The sequence below is a fragment of the Anopheles funestus genome, chromosome 3RL (genome assembly GCF_943734845.2).
Source record: "Anopheles funestus chromosome 3RL, idAnoFuneDA-416_04, whole genome shotgun sequence".
Taxonomy (NCBI): domain Eukaryota; kingdom Metazoa; phylum Arthropoda; class Insecta; order Diptera; family Culicidae; genus Anopheles; species Anopheles funestus.
Genome location: NC_064599.1, coordinates 16,537,985 through 16,563,607, shown reverse-complemented (window position 1 = coordinate 16,563,607; position 25,623 = coordinate 16,537,985). Strand labels below are relative to the sequence as shown.

General features: G+C 40.5%; 1 protein-coding gene across 1 annotated transcript; it reads right to left on the bottom strand.

The window, feature by feature from the left end:
* Positions 1–21,827: 21,827 nt before the first annotated feature.
* On the bottom strand, positions 21,828–24,189 carry LOC125769327 (uncharacterized). Its single transcript, XM_049438000.1, has 3 exons — positions 23,877–24,189; positions 23,508–23,604; positions 21,828–23,435 (listed from the first exon to the last, which is right to left on the bottom strand). The coding sequence occupies exon 3, from the start codon at positions 23,297–23,299 to the stop codon at positions 21,986–21,988; it is 1,314 nt and encodes a 437-aa protein (XP_049293957.1). The 5' UTR covers positions 23,300–23,435; positions 23,508–23,604; positions 23,877–24,189; the 3' UTR covers positions 21,828–21,985.
* Between the last annotated feature and the right edge of the window lie 1,434 nt (positions 24,190–25,623).

Genomic DNA, 25,623 nt, shown 5'->3' with positions numbered 1-25,623 from the left:
TCTTAGTCCTCTTAGACCCACACAGGTACACTTTTTCCCATTAAGACGTTCATTTGAGCGGGCCTCATCAGCGACATATTGCTCCTTCGAGAGGTTACCCACTCGGTGCGTTTGCCAAGTAGAAGCTTTTCTACGGATAATGTGTGTCGTATACCGTCGTATCCACTAACAATCCGCTTAGCACCGACGGTTCAATTTTCCAGTTTTCTTTTCCCTTGTGTGTACACACACACGGGAACACATTGACGCTCATTTTCTTTTTCCACACCCATTGCCTTGAACGCGAGGGAGAAAATGTGATTTTTTGATAGCACTGGACAAGATGGCGCTTTGAGCGGCACGCATTACGAGGTGGAATAGGTAAGTAACGATTTGGTGATTTTATCACCCAGCTTCAACCATTAGGACTGATGAGGTGGAGTATGAATCTACTTGAGTCGATCGATTCGCGGGTTTTATTGCGTAAAAGATTAAGAGTTCTTATCATCTTCGGTGTCGATTAGCGAACAAAAGGAAATCTCTAAATTTTCTTATAAATGTTATGATTACAATTCTTTGCAGCAAAAGGTAGATTAAAATAACAAAAGTTCATCAAATCAATTTTTTTAAATCCCAGGGGAAAAGATATTATCCGAAGCAATAGAAATAAATGACTTTATATAACCTTTTAAGTGACCTTTTTCATATCTTATGTAAAGTTACTTCCCGGTCGAGACATTAGCCTGTGTCCTGAATTGTAATCATATAGCCTACCTTTAGGCGTCAACAGGTTTTAACCGTCTTTCATGACTAGATCAGAGCGTATAATTTTGAAACACGCTTAAAACACAAGGATATATTATGAACCGCTCTGCTTTTGTTACGATAACGATGCTGCACAGCAAAGAGCAAATCTTCCGAAACATCGACATAAAACAACGGTTGATGTTGTGCCGGAGGACAAACGGGGCCCCATAAATCGGCTCGTAAATTGTTCCCGGTGACGCTAATAAATTCGCTTTCCTGCTCCATTGTGAAACGTGAAAAGGTTTCAGAAAACAAGACAATCCTCCAAAATACACGTCCAGTAAACAGTGGGCCTAATTAAGGTAAAAGCTTTTCCTTAACCTACCTTCCAGCCGCGCACCAAAGACGCTGTGTAACCGAATGCGAATCGCTCGGCAAACGGCCCGAAGCGGTATGACTTGAACAGTACCGGTTTCGTTTTATTGTCCGTACTTACGCAATTTTATGTGCCCTGTGCAAGGATATGTGTCTCCTGTTGGTGTAGTAGCCCTTTTTGTCACCCATCCCACTTCCAGGGTACTATTCCAGGGTTCGTTAAACGGTGGTAACAAGCGAAATGGATAATTAAGCTGCGAAATCGTTCGATGCGAAGGAAAGCTTTGTTGCTTCAGGTTTTTTTGTTTGCAAAACACCTTGATTTCTAATTTATAATTTTATCTGTTCATTTCTTAATCATTCCTTGAAGCAGATTTTTATTTTTCAAGTGCTGCGCTATCGTTCTTATTCATCTTTTTTCACAATTGCTTTTTTGCTCACCGGCTCACACATTACAAACGGTTTGAATCTTTCCCCAAACCACTTAAAGGCAGATGAAAACACACCAACATTTCCATCTTATCCCGGAATGGATCGTTACGGCTAATGCTGATTTCCCAAACTATGTAATTAAGCTTCTACCTAACGTTACCGCTAATGTTCAAAAGCTCATTATTTTACGGGTCATAAAATTTTGTCTCCAGAGAACACTGGTAACGGTACCGATTGCAGCACAAGGATAGAGGGACCTGATGTAACGGGTTATAGCCATTTAGCTACCGAGCTAATGTGTCGTTAACGCGTTTTTGTCCTTTGCTGCAGCTGGTTTCTTTGCGTAACACCGTAAAGAGTGATAGTTTTCTTTATACCATTTCCACCTCTAATGCTTCACTGTTCACGTGCATTAGCTCCCGTCGGTTGAACAGTGCAATTAAAAACAGTTCTTTCCATGCTTATTAATCATAATGAATGGTAGCATTTAAATTGAATAATGCATTTTGCAAACAACGTACTGTTTGGCAGTGTACTTAAGTAGTTTAAAACATATCACGTTAAAAACAATCATTTGACATAGTGTTCACATTCCTAAAAATGTATTACAAAATTTCCACTACAAATAAACTATTTTGCAAGCAGAAAAACAACCCACACTGAAGAGTTGTTGCATCGTTTCGATGCTCACAATGTGCCAAAAATATTCTCTAGTCACGTACGAACGTTTTCATCACGACAGATAGTACTCTACTCGTTTCCGGTAGCGTACAGCACGTTGCACTCGTCGTCGTATCTAGCCAGCTTATGTACTGTGAGGGTAGCGTCGACGTCCAATAATCACCATCGCTATTCGATGGAACACTACTTCCGACTAACGGGCGGCATGCATTGACAAAAATTTGCCTGCAAGCAACTGTCAACTACCGAAAACGTGTAAAGATATACCTTCCTCGGGTGACATTTTTGACCCAACCCTGATAGAATGGTCCTCCCATATTGGAATGTCCATTTTCGCATCGATCATTTCGATGATTGGATCCTGCAGGGCAGGTGAGTATTTTTATCGATTTTCATTCGAAATCAACAAAGAGAAAAGGTCACGTGTGCGGCCTGTAAATGCACGTGTAAAATGAACTAGGAGAGTTTCGCCCGAAGGACAGAAGCAGTAAAAAAAAACCTATAACGTAAGAAAAAAGCTATTAAAGTAGAAAATTTATTACCTCTTATTGGTATTGACAAAGAAATTTTATTAGGCGATACGTTTGAATGGCTTGGCGGCTTAGTCGGTAGACGTAGAAGAAATGAATAAATGCGCCGCTATTACACTTATCGAAAAAGCATAAATTATTATAATAGCTAGATAAAGGATAAACACTGAAGGCCATATATCTCATTCGGTTTTTATGGTTCAGTGTCCTGCTTTATTCCCGCCTGGTTGTTTGGTATCCATGTCCATCATTATACATATTCTATGCAATATATGTCACATATCAGCGGCTGTTTCCTTGTGCTTGTTATTGATGGCAGTTATTGAAACTTTTCCGAATTCCTTATCGAACAAAGGAAAGAAATAAAATGTATTCTCCTTACGATATCTGTTGTCATACCATTTGGAAAATGCGTTTAATGTCGTGTTTGCAATTCTTCAATAGAATTATAAATTGTTTTTTATCGTTTAAGCATTTGAGCATAAAATTATTATTCTTTAAATAAAACATTGATGTTTCTTTGACTATCTCTCTCTCTCTTCTTGGCTTAACGACCTCTTAATTCACGACGGCTATTTTTGGCTTACTAGACTTAGTTTTACCATGTAGTCGGATAGTCAATCCTTGCTATGGGGAGGCAGTCCGGTTGGGATTTGATCCCCTGTTCTGCAATTCGAAACTGGCGCCGTTTATTACATACATCACCGAATAAACCCAACTTTGATCAAATAAGTACTTTGGTAAAAAAAATCTCAACAAATAAATAAATTATATTTAAATTTGCAGAACGGAATTTTAAAAGTATTTCACCTCAACCGGGTACTGGTAATATGTCCTTTCTCTGGCATGTGAAGAGAATCGTAAAAGCTTCTTTAAACTATTTTGCTACCTTTTTAGGTGTACAAAAATGAATAAACATAAACTGTTGAAATTTTTTAACCAAATCTTATTTTATAGATAAGGAATTTTATGAAAAAGATATACAGAACATTATTCCATCATATGTTCATTTTCTCAAGGAAAATGATAATTATTCTTGATGTTTCCCTAACTTCAATGGTCTGTTAGAGGTATCACATTTTCCCCAGATATCAGAGCATGGATCAAATCATGTCTTGTCAATTTATTGTGCCTGGTCGTACGTTGATATCCCGGCAGTCTCACATACTACACGCTTAGCCACGAATTATCCGACCATAGTCGCCTTAACTTCCTAATCAAAATAGACACAAGGCGTGTACCGTGACACCATTAATAGGATGCTTTCTTTTGCTTTACTTCGTTCCAGCTTTGCCTTCCGTGTAGAATATGTTCAAACATTCTGAGGACATGAGATCGCAATGCTCTTCGTCAACTTTTCCTATCTCTCTCTCTCTCTCTCTCTCTCTCTCTCTCTCTCTCTTTCTCTCTCTCTCTCTTTCTCTGTCCTTCCTTGCCTCTCACCTCTCATTCGTGCAAGATGGCGTGACGGAGGATTTTCTCGTCATTTCGGTGTCACACTCAATTTAACAAATGTGTAATGTCGTAATGTCACTCGGTTGTAGGCATCTGCGTTACACCATCGCTTGCTGGTCCCTCGTCCTCCGATCCCCCATCGCACAAGCGCGGCTGTTTCGAGGTATGCTCAAGTGATTAATTCACGGGCTTGTGGCGCTTAAATTTACCACCGCACACAACAATCTGATTACATTAAATTTGACACCCCTTTATCACGCTCGATGCTTTTTCCTTGCCATTCGCTGACATTTCCTCACGCACACACACACACACAACAACAACAACCGGAGTATGATTGCTTTATTTTGCGTGCCGATGGGGGAAGGCGCGGATACAAATCTCACACCAACGAAGCCACAGCCTTGTCCCACGAAACCAAAATCAACACATTTCTAAGCGTTTTGCGGTGTAGATTTTAGCACGCATCGCGTCATCAACTCCGTCGGTGCCAACACCGTGTCGAGACACTTCTGCGCCACGTTTTGAAGCATTGCGAAATGAAATCGCCTATCGCAAGGACTTCATCCCGCAGGCATGGTTTGTATGGGTTTGTGAATGGGAATTTAGATGGGAAAACATAAGGGACCACAGAAACAGTACCTCAAGGCATGGTGTTTTTTTTTTCCTTTTGGTACTTGCAAAACCGTGTGGGTTTATTGTGCTTTAATGACACAATGCGTCCTTCTGAGTGGTGTAATGCTTTCCTTCTGGTCGACAACAATTCTCGGAAATGTTCATAAAAGGGTAAATTTGCGGTTGTTGTTTTTTAATTTGAATCCGGTGTGATTTCAATTTAGTTTAAAAAACATTTAAATCGTGACAAAAAGAATTGAAAACTACGGGTTGTTCTACAGGAATAAAACAAAACATTTTTTAACACAAAATTATAATTCAAGAAAAGCTTTCAATACAAAGAAAATAAAGATGTTTTAGCACTGTTCAGTTCACAGAATCAGTTATCACTAAAACTAATACTTTTCATTTACACAAATCTATGGAAAATCTCCTCTTTTTTTAAGTAAACTACTTCAATATTGAACTCCTGTGAAAAGAACAATATAAAGCATCTAAAACGTGTCTCACCATGAACAACAACACATTCCCAACACTCAAACCATCGTAAAATAGCATGTGTGTGCTCAAATAAATAGAACGCGTTCATGAACGAATGTCCAACGTCTGACAAAGAGCACCCGAAGATATTTAATTATGGTATCATAAAAATATGCAATAAATTTAACACCAACTGGCTTACTTGGATACTATAACGTGCTAGTGTTCCCTGTCTGAGTGGAGTCCCTATTTCTGCAAATGTGAGACGAAAATAAAAGCAAAGTCAATGAACCGCGGCAACGCAGCCGTGGCATACAGCACAAATGTGTGAACTGTTCGACAGGTTACAAAAAGGCGACATGTAGCGACATTAAATCCAACCCAACCAAACCAACCAAGGTCGTAAGAATGGAAAGCAAAAATGGTAATAAATAGTTGAACAAGTTTCGGGAGTATTCGTCTGGTGTGTATGTCACCTTGTCTGTACACGAAGCGCTTGCGTTTTGATGAAGTGTTGCCTTTTTTATGACCCGTGTGCTTTGGAAGACCGCAGATAAATAATTCTCCAAACGTAAATAATTCTCCAAACGGCTTTTTGAAGTAAACTTTTTATGGCACCCACCATAAAATAGTGAACGTAAAAGTGCTATTATGGAAGTCGTGACCTCAGGCATCGTTTTTGAGTTTCAATTTTTTTCCTTGAACATATTTTAGGAAGAACTGTATCAAACCCTCAAAGAAGTGAAACATTTTTTTTGTAACTTAGTTAAAAAATCAATTTTTCATTAATGGAAATAAATCTTAAATTGAAATCATAATGAGTTTCTGTCGAAAACATTGACTCCTCCTGCCGTTGCTTGTATTGATTTCCATCACCAACGCTATTTGAATAGAATCATTTCGAGCAGAAAACGATTTAAATTCTGTCAATCCGTGGTGCTCAATTTATTCTGAATTGTGCAACTGCTCCACCCAGGCATCGAGTATCTTTTCACTTCTCTAATACCCCTCCGGAGGAAAATAGTAATGATGTCAGTAATCCCGCCACCCCCCATTTCTGCTGCCCAATTGGAACGCTTAAGCCTTCTTTATCCTTACTGAGGTCCCCTTTTTTCATCCCTCTATCGTCATGCGCCGGACGGAAATGAAATGATACACGACATAGTTTTGCGAAGCAATGGCAACCAAAAAAGAAGAAAATACAAACACACATACATACAGCTGGCAAGATACCTCCTCATCATCATTGTCATGATCGTAGGAAACGATCAACGTCATTTCTACCACGTACCACCGTGTCCCTTGCGGCAGGTTACTCACCGGCCACAATGACACCGGAGAGTGACAGGCAAATCTCATCCGAAAATCCAATTTCTTTACCCTCGGGCGGGCACAACCGGGGGCGGTAACGGGCGTGAAAAGGGTTTGGTCCAACGGGTTTGGATCCCGACTTCCGGCTGCTTTCGGCGGATGGGAACGCTAAGCCACAACAACCCATTTCACAATCCGTTAACCTTACCCATCTTCGTACCAGGCGGCCTGTCGGCCAGGGAGGTTCAAGATTTGGTGCAAACAAAATGTATATTCGAAATGGAAAACGACGCATACGGTGTAGGGGCGAGATGCTCCCGGTAGCGAAACGCATGACGTAGCCATTTTTGACCAGTATGTGGCGGTTGTTGGGAAAATGGAGATTTTAAGGCAACATGAAGAATAAAAAAGAACCATTTCTGATTCATTCGGATTGGCATTCTTAACGGGATGATTCGATAGTCTCTTTTCGTTGCACATGTGTGGTTCGTGTGTGTGTGTGCTTATGGGATTCTGTCCATTGTAGCATCAGCATCGAGGATTTGGAAATCTCTTCACAATAATGGTTTTCTGTGGCTTACCAGGTGCTTCAAAATGAATGACTAGGAACAAAACTCGGCAACGAAAGCACCCAATACGACTAGAACTAGGAACTAGGAAGCTTAGAGGAAATCCTATATTTCGTAACATCTACTTTTAGAAATTAAACAAAAAGGTGTACGAATCAAAACAGTTCTAAAGGTTAATTTCATTCGCGGTAATTTGGTTTTTTGGAGAATTGTACTATGAATCCATTCAAGTTATGTTAGCTGATGAATGTTAGTACTTCAAGTAAAATGATGGTTTGAGTGTGTTATTCTCCTTGAGCTTCTTCTCGATGCATAGCGCCAAAATGTATGCAAACGTTATTCATGATACTACTTTTTGATGTTGCGTCATATTAATGTTTTGAAAATTTCTTAACGTTGTTAGGGTGAGTTTGGCACGCAAATCACAATTTCTATAATAAAGTAAATTATTTATAAAAGTAAATCCAACACTTGCAATAAATCGAAAATCAAATTTTAAAGCCAAGTAAATAAATAATAAATGTTGGAGTAAATTTTCCCTCCAGCATAGATCCAATACAGCTTGACACAATTGGTTGGCTTTCGATAAATGGTTCCGAGCGTAATAAAATTTATTTGCACTAACAAAACAACATACTTCATCAATAGTCGAAAGGAAATAAATAATTAATCTTTAATTCATTTTATGCTACTCACTGTACAGAAGTTTGTGTAATTCATATACAATGATCGTATGTAGCTTTTTACCATCACTAGAGCATACATAATAGATTACTTTCTACACTAAAGTTATACCATTCGCATTGTTTAACAGTTTCCCTTTTTCCTGTACATTTCATAGTGCACAGAAACTGGGCACCGATTCTAGCAAACCTGTACCTGTACTGAAAGATCATAAATCTACCATCCCCATAGAGTCACCAATGTATACGATTTCAATTATTGCACGTACCAAACAAAACATGAAAAAGCTCTTCCCCATTTTTGCAAAACCTGCCGGACAGTCATGAAAACTCGAACTCATGAAAAGTGGTCGGTCGCTCGGTCGAACGAGGTTCCCATGTTATTCCTTCCAGAGTTCCGGGTACAAGCACTCGAACAATAGGAATTGTTAACCTGTTTTAGGATCGCAAAAGTTAGACTAATCTCACACACATGTACGCACACACATACACTCACGCAATCTAACCCCACACTGGAAGGTTTTCTGTCTTCTACATCCGTTTAGTGTTTTTCAACCATAGACAGGTTGCGTCTGTGCCCATTCCAACCCCGGAACGCTTGAGCCACTCGATCGCTTTCTTAGTCCCCGGGTTAGCTTGTTTGTGCAGCACAAATGTCACAGAGAGAGACGATACCATCTTTACCTCCCTGCCTTTTATCACCAAGATGGTGATAAATGGCTAGCGCCGGATGAGCCCAAAACGGACACCCCTGAACGAAGCGAACGATTAAATCCCAGGGAGTGATATCTCACCTTTAACTGCTTAACGTGCAGTGAGACCCCTCCCAGGAGGCTTTACTGGAATGTTGACATGTCCGGAAACGACCGGTTGTCGGTATGAAACGTACAAAGGGGAGGAAATTTCTCACCAGAGACACTAGTACTATGTGAGTGTGAAAACAATCCCACCCGGTACAGGTCTCAACTATGCCGACCGGTAAAATAAGCACATTTGCATTTCGTTTTCCCAAACCTCCCCAAGATAGTTTACTCACACGATCATCATCGTTCGTTGCCCGTGTGCCCGTTTTCTGCACAGTGCATCGAAAATCTGCCCAGGGTCCCAGGGTGACCATATCGGCCACTAAAATGTGCATAACTTTCAGTGGCGTTAGCAAACAAAAAATCGGTATGATGTTCATCACACATAAATTTATCCCTAGAGAAGAGCAGGACAAGGCATCGAGAAAATCCCGCCGGCCTCCACCCGGTAAGTGTGTGTGTGAGTGTGTAGAACCGCAGATAGTTTACATATGGTGCTTTGGTGTGGTTTAGTGTGACGCTGCCAGTGACATTTAGTTTCTGGTTAGTTTTGACCGTAAAACTCCCCAAAACAGGGTAAAAACAAAACAAAAACTCTCTACCAAAAAAAAAAAAAAAAAAAACGAACGACACTTTCAAAAACGCAAAAGCGTACCAGTGTGTCTCGTGTTCGTTTGGTGGTTTGTCGTGCTGGGTTTTTTTGTATTTCTTCTTCAGTAGAAAATTTTACTACGACTTACAGCAATGTAAAACTTTGGCACTGAATAATCGAGAGTCAAAGCAAAAAAAAGACGAGGAGTCCACGGCTCTACTGAGCCGTGCATATGTCATCGCCAAATTTGCGTCATGATTTATGGAGCTTTTTGAGTAAAACTTTTCCCAAAAAACCTAGTGAATCGTTCGGACCAGAAACCGGAAAACTCTCTCACACAGAAATGGAGCGGGGAAAATGTTACACGAACGATACGTTTTGCATGCATGAAATGTTCTGTCCTGTCAAAAATCGTTTCATTCTTTTTTTTTACGAAACCATTCCAACACGACACTCTTCGACGGAATCGATCAAAAGTTTCAAATTTGAATCTCATCGTTTTACGAGCACAGAAAATTGCTATTCTCACACGGAACAGATCCATCCTTTTTTTTGTCTAACGCTTTTGGGCCACTCACATAAGTGCCAATATACGAAATGTCTCATAAAGTATGAAACGGGAGAACAAAAAAAGACAGGACACACAACCTGTTTCGTCCACCATTATAGCTTCAAAAACGGGACGAGAGGCTTTGGTCTTTTATTGTGAAGGATTTTTTGTAAAAATGGATGCATGTAGGATGAACATGCGTACCCTTTTCAAAGGCTAAAACGTAAAAAAGTTGAATAAAAAATGTAGATTTTTTATTATTATTAAGTTTTAATTTTGAGTAACATTCAGCTTATCTCTTTTTTATTTCATGAAGCATTATGAATGATGCGAAACCGGAAATTGCGTTGAATGTTATCAAGGCAATTAGTTAGGAATCAATAGATAGAAAGCGACAATAGGGAAATAAAATCAATCAATTTCTTTCGTTTTACAGCATAGATTCCTAACAACAATTTGCTTAGTTTGTAGAAAATCAATTTACTATTTGATTATTTAGTTGCATCATATCAATATTGTTTATCATCGCCTGCATAAATCCCGTAAAATTATATTATTAATTTCAAACCACTTATTCTTATTCGCTCAAGTAATTTGAATATGTTTACTCAACCGCAAGCTTTGCAAACCTCAATTTGCACATTTTTCCATGCGTTAGTCATAGTGAAAATAAAACAAAAAAAAAATTCAAATGACCTTCTGCATCGCCCAAAAAACAGCTAGCGCCAGGCAAAGTCGGAAAAAAGGAAACATTGGAGCGAAAGCCAACTCACTGTAGGCGCGAGATCAACGGTTGGAAAATAAAAACAAACTTTCCCTTTTTCTCTCATTTCCACTCTTCTCCAACCCGATACCACTCGCTTGTTCTTGTTTTGTTTTTCACTTTTTGTTTGTCGGTGCCATGTTTTCCGTACGATAAAAAAAAACACACACACACACACGAAACCGACCGACCCGTGACGGGAAAATTTGTGTGCGGAACCGTTTCCGTTTTCCGGCACTTTCCTGCAGCGTACGATCACCGAAACGTTGGACCGTCTAAAATCTCGACAACAATTTGTGAGCTTGATTGGGGTGCAGCCTGTTTTTTTGGGAGGTGGGGAGTCGGGTCAACGCAGGGCAAACTACTCGTCCCGGACTGACGGGCTCATGTTTTGTACTGGACCTGGCTGCTGTTCGCAGCTTGTTTGGCAAACTGTCAACTCAAATTTCCGCTCTCATCGTCTTCTTCTGTGTGTGTGATTGCCCCGTCTAGTTTTGTTCCTTTTCCGTCCCGAGTTGAACGCTTTCCCGTACCTTCACCGGAGAAGAATCATAAAAACGAACGATACCTAGGGATCAAGTGGCACCCGTGTATGATGCCGTAAAATCCATATACATATGAACCGGTAAACCAGGAACACGAGCACAGGATCTTTGTTTGGTGGTACACCTTTATCGGTTGGACGATAGACACTTTTTCACTGTTCAAGCACCGTTCCGTGAGACAAAGCACAAACAAATGAGGAAATGTGAAGGACAAAGCCAAAATAAATAAAACGATTCATACCATCCTACAATGAAGCTGGGCCGTTGGGAAACCGATTCGGGGAAAGTCCCAGTTTGTGCGAGTAAATCCATCCTTACGACAAGCTTCGGAGATTGGTGGGCTTTCGTCGAGAAGAGTTTTCAAGCTCACCAGTCCCACGAGAACGACCCGGTGGGCTTGTTTCTTTTTCTTTTTTTTTTTTTGTTGGGTCAATCCCCTCGCTGTGTATCATTTAATGTATGCAAGTGACATAAATTATGCCAACGGGTTGCGGGTGAAACGCGCATAAACTTTTTCACCGAAACCCGGTAACCGAACCGAATGGGTTTTTGAGTGGCCACAGACAATTCGGTAGGTCTGCTGACCCGCAAAAGGGTTGTAGTGGATTGTGTTTTTTCTTCTTTTGCTCAACCTTCATTGAGGGTTTGACAGACCATCGATCGTTCTTTGTTGGGCGCCGGAATGTAACGTCCAATGAAAGAATTTCATGTTGCGAAAGGTAAAAATACGGCGTAGACATTCAATCGAACATGAAAATAATGCCAGTCTTGAATATAAAGCGAACATTAAGCACGCTTCACCTTAGTATTCCGCATCGCCATCGCCAGAGCAAATGATTAATGGGGCAACTTATCTGTGATTCAATTACACACCACCTTCCGAAGCTATTCACACCACATTAATTTACATTCCGGTCGTTTCCGGTTGTTTGAATTATGAGCTAATCAAATCTTTAATTACTGCTTGTTCAACCAACTCGTGAACAGCCTGCCAAGCTTGGGTTTGGTTTGAATGAAATACTACGGTACGAACAGGTTCGGTACGAGATTCCTCTACACGCCATCAATCGTCTCATTTGAATAACTTGTCAACAGATTCACACCATCTAGAAATAGTTCATTCGCAGGTGAAACTTTGTAAGCCGCTGTTATCACAGTTTACACGAGATTGCAATTTGATTGCCGTTTTTGAAGTGTCACCATCAAGCAGAAAAGGGTTTTAAATATTTCATTTCTGATTCAGTTTTCAGATATTGCACTCTACGTTCGATTAGCTTTAAATGAAACTAAAACTGTGTTTAAGTTAATGGTGTGAAATTACAACTTTCAAAGAAAATATATCACGTGCAATGAAGCAAATTAAAATTTCATTTCATTAATGATGTACTGTTAATGTGAATTAAACGAATCGTTGTCAACGAAAATTGCTGCGCTAAATTATTAATATTCCGCTAGATTAATACAAGCTACAAAAAATCACACTAACGAATTGAAATCAATCAAGTATTGATAATGCAAATTGTATGCTACTCAATTTTTTTATATCATAAAATAAAAAAATAAAATCTGAACGTTACTTCGTTCTCCAGTCTGAAAAGCACCAGGCGGCTCCATTCGCATGTAATACTTCAAAACACCATGCGCCTCCATTCTGTTTTATGACGCACCATGCGCCTCCATCACTAAGAGCAAAACATTACGCTAGGTCTTTAAACGTCGAAAAACTAGTAACATATTAATTAATATAACTTTAGCTATGCTTACTACCACGACGATGTCCCCTTTAACATCCTTTTATGGGTCAACACCACTGCCACAAGTCAAACTCAATCATCCGTGCCAAAAGAGGACATTCTTCCGCATCGCATTTAATGCACTGCTCGACACACGTCCCCAAGTGCTGATAAAGAGATAATCATGAAGCTGACTGCTCATCAATCACTTTCGCTCTCTTCATATTTATCTCGTTTCATAATTTTCGTCCCAAAACGTTCCGCATAATAGCGATGTCAACTATTTGCTTCTCATTTCTTCCTTCTCTGTACGCAGCAATAAGGCTAAACACAAACTGGCTAGTCGTGAAAATACGCAGCAAGTCCACATCCACCATCGTCCACCATCATGCAAGATCCCGTTTCCTTTTATTAAAGCACGTAGGCCTTCGGGCAAAAGGACATTCGGGCATGACGTCCTTCCTGACCGAGAACCAACGATACCAATGACAATGGCCTTCCGTTTTCTTGACTCTTGTCTAGGCCAAGCACTTTCTTCCTCGCACGGAGGCAACCTTAGATGGAGATAATTTCGAAACAATAGCCAGACGAACGTTGGCAACGCTCCGGCATGATGTGCTTGAGCCGACTCAATCCCCAACGACACAGATAAATACCATCGGAGCAACATCTACGGATGGGTCACAGCACGAAACAGTGTGGCGTGTAGAAACGAGCGAAAGTTTTCCTCGGGCGCTCGGGACGCCCACCTCGTAGTCTGCAGCATCATTTGCTGCTGTTGACATTCTGACATCCGGAAAAGTCGTCCCTCAGCTATCGCCTTGGTAGCGGACGCTTGGGTTGCCTGCACGGCAACAAATCCGGTCACCGAAATCGGTGTGAATGCGAAGCGAGAAAAGTTCCCTTCCCCGTTTTAATGTATACCGTACTGTTCGGCGATTCCAACCGGCCGAACTGACGTGGAACTGATTGTCTTTAAGATGTATGTATGGAGGAAAAAGGGGGAAACAGTCTTGCAATCATCATCATCCTCTCTGTATCTGTCTCTGTACAGATTCGCTCTGAGCCCTAAGGTGCTATGTGCGGCTTCCAGTAGGAACGTCCTGGCACGCCTAATTAAATTCAGACGATTCTGGCCTGTCGCACACTTGAATGCACAGCTCTGGACAGCGACACTTTACGCCCCCAAGGATGAATGTCACATTGTTGCGGATGAAATCACGACCAAATATGCCAGGTAGATAAATTTCCCGGAAGGAACATTTTTATACAGACAGTGTCTATGATACATAAGAAGAAAATTTAATTATAAAGGAAGGAAGGAATTTAAAGTCACCTTGGATTTGAGACACCTTGCGACACTGAACCTTGATTTTAATATTCATACAAAGATAGCACGGACAAAGAAAGTTGCGATACGTTCAAGCTCACTTCACTTCAACTTCATAATGGAACGAAAGAAATTGATAAAAATCAAGAAAGAAAAAGGCGAAACATGTAAAAAGACACCGTTCATAATATGTCCCAGTGCTAGGGACACAATTGAAATGTAAACTTTAAAAGTATATTTCTTGAAAATTATAATTAATTAAAATTTCACGTTCAACGAAATGATTGTTTGGATATATTTACCTCATCATAATGAATGGAAAAACCCAATAACCAACAACCATAATTGAAACTGCTACGAACGTGGTACGCTTTTCCCGATATTTTCCACAATATATCATTAAATTGTCGTCCGAACGCCCGGAAGCTGACCACAAATCAAGCATCGACAATGGACAATTTTCCAGCGAATTTACGAAGAAAAAATATATCACCCGAACGTCCTTCATCCGGTTATGGTACACGCTACGGTATTTTGGGGGAAAATACATTTTCATACATTTTCAACAGACCATTCATGAGGACGCATTCCATCCCTTTTGGGCACAAGTTCACCAACCAAATGAATAGAACATTAGGGAAAATCGACATGAATATTCAACGGGAATGAATTTTCACACTCAGCACATCGCTCTCTCTCTCTCTCTCTCTCTCTCTCTCTCTCTCTCTCTCTATCTTTCTCTCTGCTCACTCGTTTCATCCTCACTGCTTCCATCTCGGGATGTACAACCACAAACCAACATTTCGGCTATACAAGCTGACAGTTTCTTCCGCCTCCGAAGTACTCAAAATCATGTGACAAATCGAATTTGCACATTGAATAAAGCAATGGAGCGGAGCGGAATAAAATGGTGCTGTGCAAATTTACCAAACAAACCAACAACCGCGCTTCCTTACTATCCGCTCGAGGGCACAAAGCAAATAAAAAAAAAGCGGGGAGGCCAACTCCATGGGTTCGACAATTCAATTATTCTATATTCCGATTACAAACCACAAACATACACACCTTGTGCGGCTTTTACCACCATCTTTCCTTTCTACTGCTTGCTACAATTTGCATTTCTATTCATCCCAGAACTGATTGATAACCATTCGCAAGTGGGGAAAAACAAACTCATTAACGTTCCCTAATCCCTTGAGAAACGGTGCATGACAACATACGCCCTTTTTGCGAGGATTATAACATAACACTGAGAAGAAGCTTTTCACACACAAACACACAGGCAATTATTGAAACGTGACGCTGGTTAAGAATGTTTGTTTAACAATTTCAATAGGCAAGGGGCTGAAAGAGAAGGTATGACACAACAATACGACATCGTGTCATATGGCATGAAAGGAAGGAAAAGCAAATCCTCTTAGGGAGAGCAACAATATGTTTGTAATGCGAGGAAATAATCATCCATTTATTTAATTGCTACATGATACTGATTCAAAAAGAAAACAACGAAAAACGGTTTTTATATAAAAAAGTCTTGGATTTTAGGTTATAGTTAATGTTTAAAATAATTTCACAATTGTAGCTCGTATTTTATTTTCCACCCAAAAAAAAAATCTTCTATAAAAAATAGTAATGATAATGAAGCTTTTAAAGCTCATAAATGTTCCCCCCTCATCATCCACAACCAACGTCACGTGTAACATTAATCTCACATGTTCTCGTTGCCTATTTGCCCGAGCTCACTCAGTTGTAGCTCAACCTAGCTTAACAGTAAAACTATGCCCAATGTCAACAACCCACATCCATCCATTCGGCTGATCCCGACCTCTATCAATCATTTACCGATCACAAACAGACGCACCCGGGCTCCACACTAGGTTTATGTTAACACTGTTTTAATTTCTTGTTTACCAGTCCAGACATTGGCACAAGGCTCGATGAAACCGTTCCGCCCGAAATGGCCCACTACAGGGAAGGTCAGTTTGTTCGGTCAATGCGTCAACAAGGGTAAAACAAATAACAGGAACGAGCTAAAAACGTTCTGCTCTGTCGACAACCAAATCAACACCCGCAGCTGCTGAACGCCTGGTGGGAGTGTATCGGCTTTCGATCGTGTAGCAAAGTGTCGATGTATGGGGAAACGGCACAAAAACAGGGAAGCTGTCTGTCATACTAATATGTACTACCCACATACTATCGACAGGAAAGTCATGTGCGTGTTGCACAGGCTTTTCGAGCCAGGCGTCGAAAAGTGAGGATAAAAACTCTCAGCCCCAACCTAACGAAGCAAACAACTTGGGAAAATGGGCAGTTTTTGTTGGACACTTTTGGACGATACGGCGGCATGTCGGTATGATGGCATGATACGGGTATGTAACGTATTTCATTTCATTCCAACCGAAAGCGATCGATGAAATGTGATAAATATGTACTTTGCTTGCAGCTTTCCCTTGTATCAGTCACTTTCGAAAGATAAATACACCGAGATTCTATTGCTCTCCACAAAGCACATGGTTTTGCTGTGTTTGCAAATGTTGGATTGCGTTGCATCCTGTTGAATAAATTGAGATCGATATGTACCTTTTCATACCGGATGGAAGTGGACATCAATTAGTATGGGTTGACTGATAATTTAAAGTTGGTTCCATTTGCAGAAACAAAAAAACGAAAAGCATGCAAGTTCTCTGCATTGGGAGGCTTGTTTTCGGCAGCCATCATTAGCATTGAAGGTTGAAACTAAAACACATTTAAGCCAGTAAAATATTAACACAAAATAGCACCTTTTTTTGGGGGTTCTTACTATTCGAAAGGATGATGTCCATTTAGGGAAACAATTCAAGTCTTTTGAAAACATGTCGGGCGGTTTTGATTTTTTTTCGTCTCATGCGAATAATGCGGCACGTGGCACTAAATGACTATCGAACACAAAAAGCCTAACCCATGGAATGGAAGAAAGAAATTAGATGGCCATTTTATCTTTGTTCGAATGTAATATCAACCCCCCACCGAGGAAGCTGTTGCCAGGGCTGACTGTTCGCTTTTCATATCAGATAAAAGGCTCAACCCAAGCCCTCATAATACGCTGCTAACTTCAGTCCTTTTTGAGGGCAGCTGTTGTTCGAACAAAAAAATGGCGCAAAAAATATTGAAGAAAAAAATCAAACGAAAAGCCTACCAACGAAGTATGGAATTTTTATTCCCCTTTACACTTTAATTCATACGAACCGATACTGACGATAGCATTGCATGATCTGGAACTCAAAACCGGATGCTTTTGTTCCCTTTTTTAATCGTTTTCCAGGGAAGATTTTTTCGCTTCCCAGTTGCAGGAAATCCTATACTCCTTATACTGTGACAGTATAAGTCACCCTCTCTGTCGGCTCGGTCACTTCTAGAATAAAACACCAACAAAATACTAAGTCAAGATTGCTTACAAGACGATGAAAGGCAAAGCAAACCATTCTAGAAAGTTATTGGACGAAAAAGAAAAAAGGAAGCTCTCACTTTCGACATTCCTACTCGAATGGCGGAAGCTGCGCAAGGGAAATAGTGGAGAGAATGAAGAACCAAAACAGATGGCGATGAAAGCAATGATATGACGATTGTGTTTCAGATTGGATGATGATACCTTCGTACTGTTGGCACTGAGCTGCGGCTCATGAAGATCGTATCGAATGGTGGAATTATTTGATTGTACTTTGTATCGTGGTTCAGCTGCCAATACACGACAGCGCATATGAAAACTTTCCATTGTTGTATTGTTTTTGTATAAGAAAAAATGTAAATTTTGTTTTAGAAATCATTAAGAATTTATTACAAAAAAAGAAAATATTTTATAATCTAAACTTTTGTTATTTTCTCAATAAGATAAACAGATTATTTATTAACCTAAAATAAATATGATATTAAATTCATTCATTCAATCCAATTCATTTAACTAATGCACATAAAGGTTACAAGTATTTACCTTTAATTATTTTACCTCAACCGTTTCCACGCGCCTTTAGATTTGAAGCCAGCAGCATCGATATTGTGTTCACCCGCATTCGCTGCCATTGTTGCATTATTCTACTTTGTCTCCCTTTTTCGGGGTGAAATTCTACGCCGCCTTTGTCTAGCAGTGTCGCTATTGTTGCCTTTTGTATTACGCAAAACAATATTCCTTTACCCAAAACGATTCTTCAAACGCCATTCTTCCTGGAACTACGGAAATGAAAGCTCGTCTTCTGTATTGTTCTGTTGCAACATTTGTTCCATTATCTGTCATTTGATTTCGTGTTGGGAAGAAGCCGCAAGCTTTTCTTCTGCCTCGCTTTACTTTATTTGACTGATTTTTGCAAAAGATTTTTTTTTTTGCTCATTTCATTCAGTCATTCGGTTCCAGACTCATTCAGTAATATATCTAGCATTTTTTGTTCGGGAGCTTACAGTGTCGCCCTGTAATAATTTTCCCCAGCCCATTGTAGTACCCACCGTTCGGAAGTAAACATTATGTTTAAGAGCTGCACTTTACTAGCCCATTCTGCTGAACGATAGGAAAAGAAGCTTTTCTGCAAAGAAAAGAGCAAAGTGCGCTTCCAAAAAGTTACCGAAACCGTTTAGCCTGATAACAACTTTTGCCGGTTTTGCTCCGAAACCGTAGGGTTTCGCTACGACTACAACGACACAACAAGGGTGTGTTCTCGCTATGCTTTTCACTCTGCCGAACACACACAAAACAAAAAAACACATCGGACCCCTTTCATCTGGAAGATAAAAGCATAAATGCATGACGTTACCTTAATGGCAGTACGGAACCGTAAAGACGGACCCACCCACCCCTAGACGCTCGCTAGAAGCGTTACTGAAAGACACTTTTCTGCGCATCCTTCCTTCGCAAGGCGGGAGTTTCCGGTGCGTTCCCGATCCGATCGGGCAGCCCCATCTTTGACGCGTTGGGAAAGTTCAACTCCCGGAAGCTGGGTACACATTTTCTACCGAGCTGTTTCAAAGAATGTTGTTACCACCTTCGACACCACTGCCACTAGGGTGCTTGTGGGGAGCTTACAAGGATAGTAAAAGAAGAAAAAAAAACTTACCACCAAAGCACTTCGATGTCAGAGCTCGTAAAAATTAGAGAAAAGTGGAAAACGTTCTCCGTACAGTACGGAATCGTCTAGAAACGATTGAGCAAACGTTTCAAATTTTTGCTCATAAATTTTAACTCCTTTCGGGCTGATGGAGATAGAGAAGAATGTAGTGGGAGGTAATATTTTTATCACTGCCAGAATAGTGGCGCACTGGTGGCCAGGTTGTAAAATGTTATGTTCTGCTTGTAAATGCGATTTCGGAACAGAAGCATTTCATGTTTCGAACAACACTTAAACGGAAAACGTTCGCATTCCTTTAATTGGGTGTTTTTTTGTGTAATTGATGTTTTTATACAAATTTATAAATTTTATAAACCCTGTATGTATGTTACTTTTATATTTGAGGACGATTATCTGTTCCATGAGGATTTTTGAAGCAACTGTTCCACACGACAGGATCGGGTATCAAATCCCTTTCGGACCGTCTGAACCGTCTGAAAACTGAACAACAATATTTATTGATTACCCGATTCATACCCGATTTTTCAATGGAAACAGCTAAGTGTTTCAACAATCTGCCACAGATACTTAGACAAAAGGAACGGGCTGAGGACATAATTTTGGTTAATTGTATTCTAAGATTCATTAAGTTAAACTTTATGCCATGTTATCACGGAATCGTTGCTTCTATTCAGGACAAGAAATCGCCTTAATGTAGGCAATATGTTTTGTAATTATTTGATTACGACTCTGATTAAAATTAAGCTGGCGATAGCAGATCCCTTTTAATCTTCACAATTAAATACGATAGCAATCATAAAAATATATCGAACCTCTTATATATACCAATCAAAAATATATACCAATCAGCATCCCAAAACAAAACAAAAATCTCATCATCATTTTTGTTTGTTTTTTCATCACATTCCTTTCGATTAGTCTGTTTAAATTTAAAAAAAAATCAACAACACTAAAACATTTAAACAAAATCTACAAAACCTCAAATACACTTTCGTAAGAAACCACAAAAAACAAAGCACAAAACAAATCATCCCCTCGAAAAGGGTACCCATTCCAATGTGCCCAATCGAAATGTCGGCAAAAAAAAAGCTCAATGCAAACGAAGTGTGAAATGTTTTCCTTTGACCCTATCGTTTCTTTTTCTTGTATCGTTGCAAATTAAGCCCTTCCGGCAGGGAAACGATCCTTTATCGACGATGCGGAACGAACTTGCGCCATTTCTTGCACAACCGTTTTATCGGTCGCTCCGGGTACGGGTTGTTTTTAATCGTTTGGTTCTTTTTTTTTCCACACCCCACAGCACGATAATTCTGCCCCAAAAGTCTCACCTTACCTTTTCCATAAACAAATACTTTCCCGGAAAATAGAGGGACAAGAATTTGCCATCCCTTCCCTGTTTGCAACCTTCCGCTATCGTTGTTTCGTTTGCATACAATTGTCGCATGCCGAGGATCACATCGAACGCACACCAGAACGGACACATTTATCGGAGCCACTTCCCGAACCCCATTATTCATGACACTTATGCTCATCGAAACCGCAAACCACCACCCGGCACCCGGTACTCGGTAAGGTAGGTTGGTTTTCCCACGTTTCGTTCTGGGCTGGGGTTACTGAAAGGATGGTTTTAATGTTCCCCCCGGGAGAAGGAGGGAAGGTTACCGCAACCCGGAAGAGGGCGATAAAATGCTTCGAGAAACAATAAGGATTCCTTTTCCGGGGTTTTTTGCTTTGCGGAATGGGATCGATAGTGAGGTCCCTTCTGCTCCCTTCAGCCGGCGGTAAGTACGGAGGCCAATAAAGGATGGTTCCGGTGAAAATAAGACCCTGTTTTATGTGCCCGTATTGCCGGACGGGTTCTCTCATTAGAATTCCATGTTCACAGTTTTATGTTGCTTATGCTCACATCGCTTTCGAAACCCGGTATGGACGTTTTGCACTTTGGTGAAGATGGCAGTGACGAGAGCTGCGGGTGCTTTTTTGCATTTTGCCCTGTAATGTAATTTTACAAGAGCTTTAGAGCTCCGAAGGGCAACAGATCGGTGTCGCTCATTGTGGAACGGCACCAGACGTGTTTGGAGAAACGAAACCAACGACAGCTAGACCATCCATGCGTGATTTCAGTGTAATGTGGTTCCGTTTCATTTTTGCCTTTCGGGTAGTTGCTGCCCTCACAACTGAATGCATCCATTGAAAAATGATTACGGAAAGGAGGGAACCAAATACGAAGGAGGGATGAGTGTTTTATTTTCTATTATACTTCTACCAGTTAAGAGAATAAAGCACATTGGAATGATACTTGGGTAAATACCCTCACTTTTGAGTAGTGAAACATTTGTCTCTTATTTTCCATTTAATTACATAAATTTCTCTCTTGTACCGGGAAACGTACACGACATTCATATTATTTAAAGCGGTGTCGGTATATTACAGAATAGTACCAGTACTTACTAAACCCCTTGTAGAACGTTCACCTGTCGCAAGACCTAAATGTCCGACTACGTAGTACAAATAAGTCTACTAATAATCCAGGCATCTAATCTAATCTAAAAGGCAGTAGCGCAAAGGAGAAGTCTTTTTGATGTGTATAGCAATTGTTATTCTTTATTATTTATTCAAAAAAATGCTCCCACTTCCCAAAACACGATAATGAACGTGTTGCGAGGCTTTTGCATTCCGATGGCAACCGCGGACAAACTCCCGAAATACAATGGGGTTACACTTACTCACTAGTAGCCTGGGCGGTCGCTGGGTCTTCCGCTGGACGTGAAGACTGGCATTTCCGGGAACCAGTCGGGTGCCCGCCGCCACAAGTCAAGCACTTTGGCGTATTCTTACAACCAGATGCTCGGTGGCCACTCGTTCCACAGCGATAGCACAGCATTTGCGCTTCCTCGCACTGGTTTGCTCGATGGCCAATACCCATACAGCGAAAGCATTGTTCCTCTTCCGGTGGTTTCTGTACCTCCGTCTGGAAGGTGACGGTTGACTTTCCGATAAGCAGCTTTTTGCCTTCCAACTTTTTCACATCACGGAGCGCTACCCTGATCCGCGCACGTTGCAGATTTTTCCGGGTTCTTACAAGTCGAATATTGTTCAATTTCACGTCTACATTATAGCGTTCTAAAATGGCCTGCTGCACTTCCGTCGCAGTGACCAGTCGGTTGAAGTTTGTACAAGTGAGCATTCTCGTCGGGGTTGTCTTCGTAACTGTTCCAATGTCTCCAATAGCCTCTCTGACTATTCTCTCCAGCTCAGCGCTGTTGGCAGTACGCTTGCAGACCACAAGAACCACATCATTCTTCACTCGCCTAGTTTTTTCCATCATGTAAGGTTCTTTGCACATATCTGAGTTACGTAGCGCGTTTAGTTGGTCCTCATACGAATGACCCGGCAATGGTTTTACATAGATTACGTCCTGAGTCCTCTTCAAACTTTTTTTTGAAATATGTTGCCGATGTTGTTTTGGTGGCTCGTTCTTTGGTGCCTGTTGTGCGGCTGAATTCTTCTCCAATGCTTCCGGCTCCTTCGTTTGTGCTGGAGCTATAACGTCCGGAACCTGTGGCTCAATAGCCGTAACATTGTTCGATGGTGTTGTAGGACCAGACTGTCCTTTAGCAGTGGTCGACTCCAAACGAGACTCGAGTTCTGTCACCTTTTTCTGTATCGTAGCATTTTCCAACTTCAACATGCTAATTTGCTTTTTTAGAGACTCCCTTTCGGCATCCCACAACTTCTCCTTCGCCTCCAAAAACTCCACGTCATTCAACAATAAGTCGTAGTCGGAGGCCAACTTATCGTAGTTATCGGCGGATAGCTCCGACGCGGAATCATATATCAATAAATCATCGATCCCGCCCAGCCCAAGACTCGATATAATCTCGGCGTTTGGCCCTTCGTCAAAATCATCCAGTTGGCTTCTGTAATTACTTTTAGCAAGCTGCTTTGCCGCCTTTTTCGTCGCTTTTGACGCTTTCCGAGTCGATTTTATAGTTCCTTTTCCGCTGGAGGAAGCCTTTCCTTGATTCGTATTCATTACGAGAGAGAGAGGGAGATGGTGTTTGTTATAGTGTTGTGTGGAAAAATGCGGTCCGCTTAGCTCCAAACTCGATTCCGTTTTCCCTTCCTGAAGTTCGAACACTATACTACTTTAAAATTGATGTCAATGGTACCTAAGAGCAAAGGGAATGACGGTGGTTAGTTAGATGACGAATCTGAGAGAATTACAAGTGAATAATACGTACTGGTAAACCACTTATGGACGATTGTGCGGTTGTGAATGCACCCCGGGACGGTACTTTCGCTGACACACGTTCTAGAATTAATCTCGACGTTTTCCACCTAATCAAAAAATGTTTAAATAGAAAACATTAAACGAAAAGAGAAACATATTTTTAACGATCAATTTAAAAAAAACGTTTTTAACGGTCAATTCAAATTTGATCCCTGTACACACTCGTAAAAACGGTCGCGCAAAACAACATTCAAGCTGTCAAAAAGTGTACCGCTGTATGAAGAACGTTGTTTTCACATATTTCCATCAAAAAAGAACCAATTTGTGTACGGTTTTCGCTAAACTCACTTATTTGCACCGTTTCCCACCTTGAACATACCTTTCCGTGGTTTGAAATATAAAGTTTGATGGTCAAAACACGATCGGAAAAAGTGGCGCTCTGCAAAGGGGCAAAACGACGCGCACCGTTTCCTGCTGGAAATTTCACCAAATTCACTGCGCTTTTACTCGAATGCGATAGATTTTGCACTAATCTACCGATTAAAACTAACTTTGTACGATTTTAAGGACTTTTATTAACTTAATTTGGCAAACGACGCGGAGCTCAGCGCCTTTTGCTTGTTGACACTTTGAATATCCCTGCTACCTGTATGATCGTAGAAGAAGAAGAAGAAGTTCAAGGTGAAAAAGAAGAAGAAGAAATATGTTGTAGTGAACATTGCGAGATGCGTAGATGCGTAAAAAAGGCTTTATTAGGCTCAAAATAACACTATCTATAGTATTACATGATAATCGAAAAGCTATAACATAAAAACAGATCAAATAATTTCAAAACAATCTAGATTTGTAAGCTTTTTTGTTCCTCAGAAGGTTTATGTTGTCTTTTCGATGAAGGAGCCTAAAGGTATGCAATTTTATACAATTATTTAAATACTCAACAAGGTTTTTATTCGAAGTCCGTTATTCAAAGTCCTTATTATGAAATCCAACTCAAATGAAAGTTTAAAAAAGCAATAGAAAATCTTTAAAATAAAAATTTTCCTCCACTTTTCTCACAACAAAGCTGATTGACCCATCACACAAAGCCTAACAATAAATTTTAAAACCTCCCCAATGCAAAAATACCATGAACAAAAGCTCTTATCTGTATGCATATCTTCTCTCAATTCTAAAACTATTTCATCATGGCCCATGGTACATATTCATGGCCATCTCCATCAACACAGGGGGAAAACCTTCTACATACCAATACCAGAAATAAAGCAAAACAAACTTTTTATTAAATAAACACCAACACCTACGCCATGTCAATGTCAACGCTGACAAAACTTTTATGCTCGCTACAGGTACACGAGCGTGATGAAGTAATTACAGTTATTTCATTATAATCAACATACCCTTCGTTCGTTTTGCTACCCTTCGGCGGGTAGCGGTTTGGTTAACCTTACCCAACAACAATAACTTCCATCAACCGGCACATCCAGGATGCTTCGAACTGTTACATTACACGTTCCAAGGATAATGAACAACTTCCTTTACATTTCACCTGTCACCATTTCAATCAGAGATAAGGAAGCTTTCTCAGTTCCTGTGCTTTTTTTGTTGCTGAATTTACATCAGTTGAAACGTTTACTTGCAAAGATGAACGTATCAATTTAATATTCACAAATATGAGTAACAAATGTGTCCTAAAATCACGTAACACCCTTTCAAATATTGTACGTTCAAAGGTTAGGGTTGCATGTATCGATACCACCATCGACCACCATCTTTGAACTTCAAAATACACGCACGCACTTTCTCCACTACGCAAGCTCTCTTCCATCATAAAGACCTCTTAAGGAGATTATATCGCTGCTAACAGCATCCTTCAGTCAACGTCTAAAACACATCTACGCCACCCGAAACCTGTCAAAGCCGGGGGGGGCCAGATGAACCGGTAACTAGCTGTGTAAAAGGCTTCCCAACATTCCCGGCACAGGCAAAAGTTACTTCAAAACACAAAACGCCATATGGGAACAGGGCAACCATCAAAGGCATCTTTGCGGACGTGAAGTAAGCCTGCGATCAATCTTGTAATTAATTTCCATCTGTTGGATAACTCAATCATGCTGTCGATTAACTGA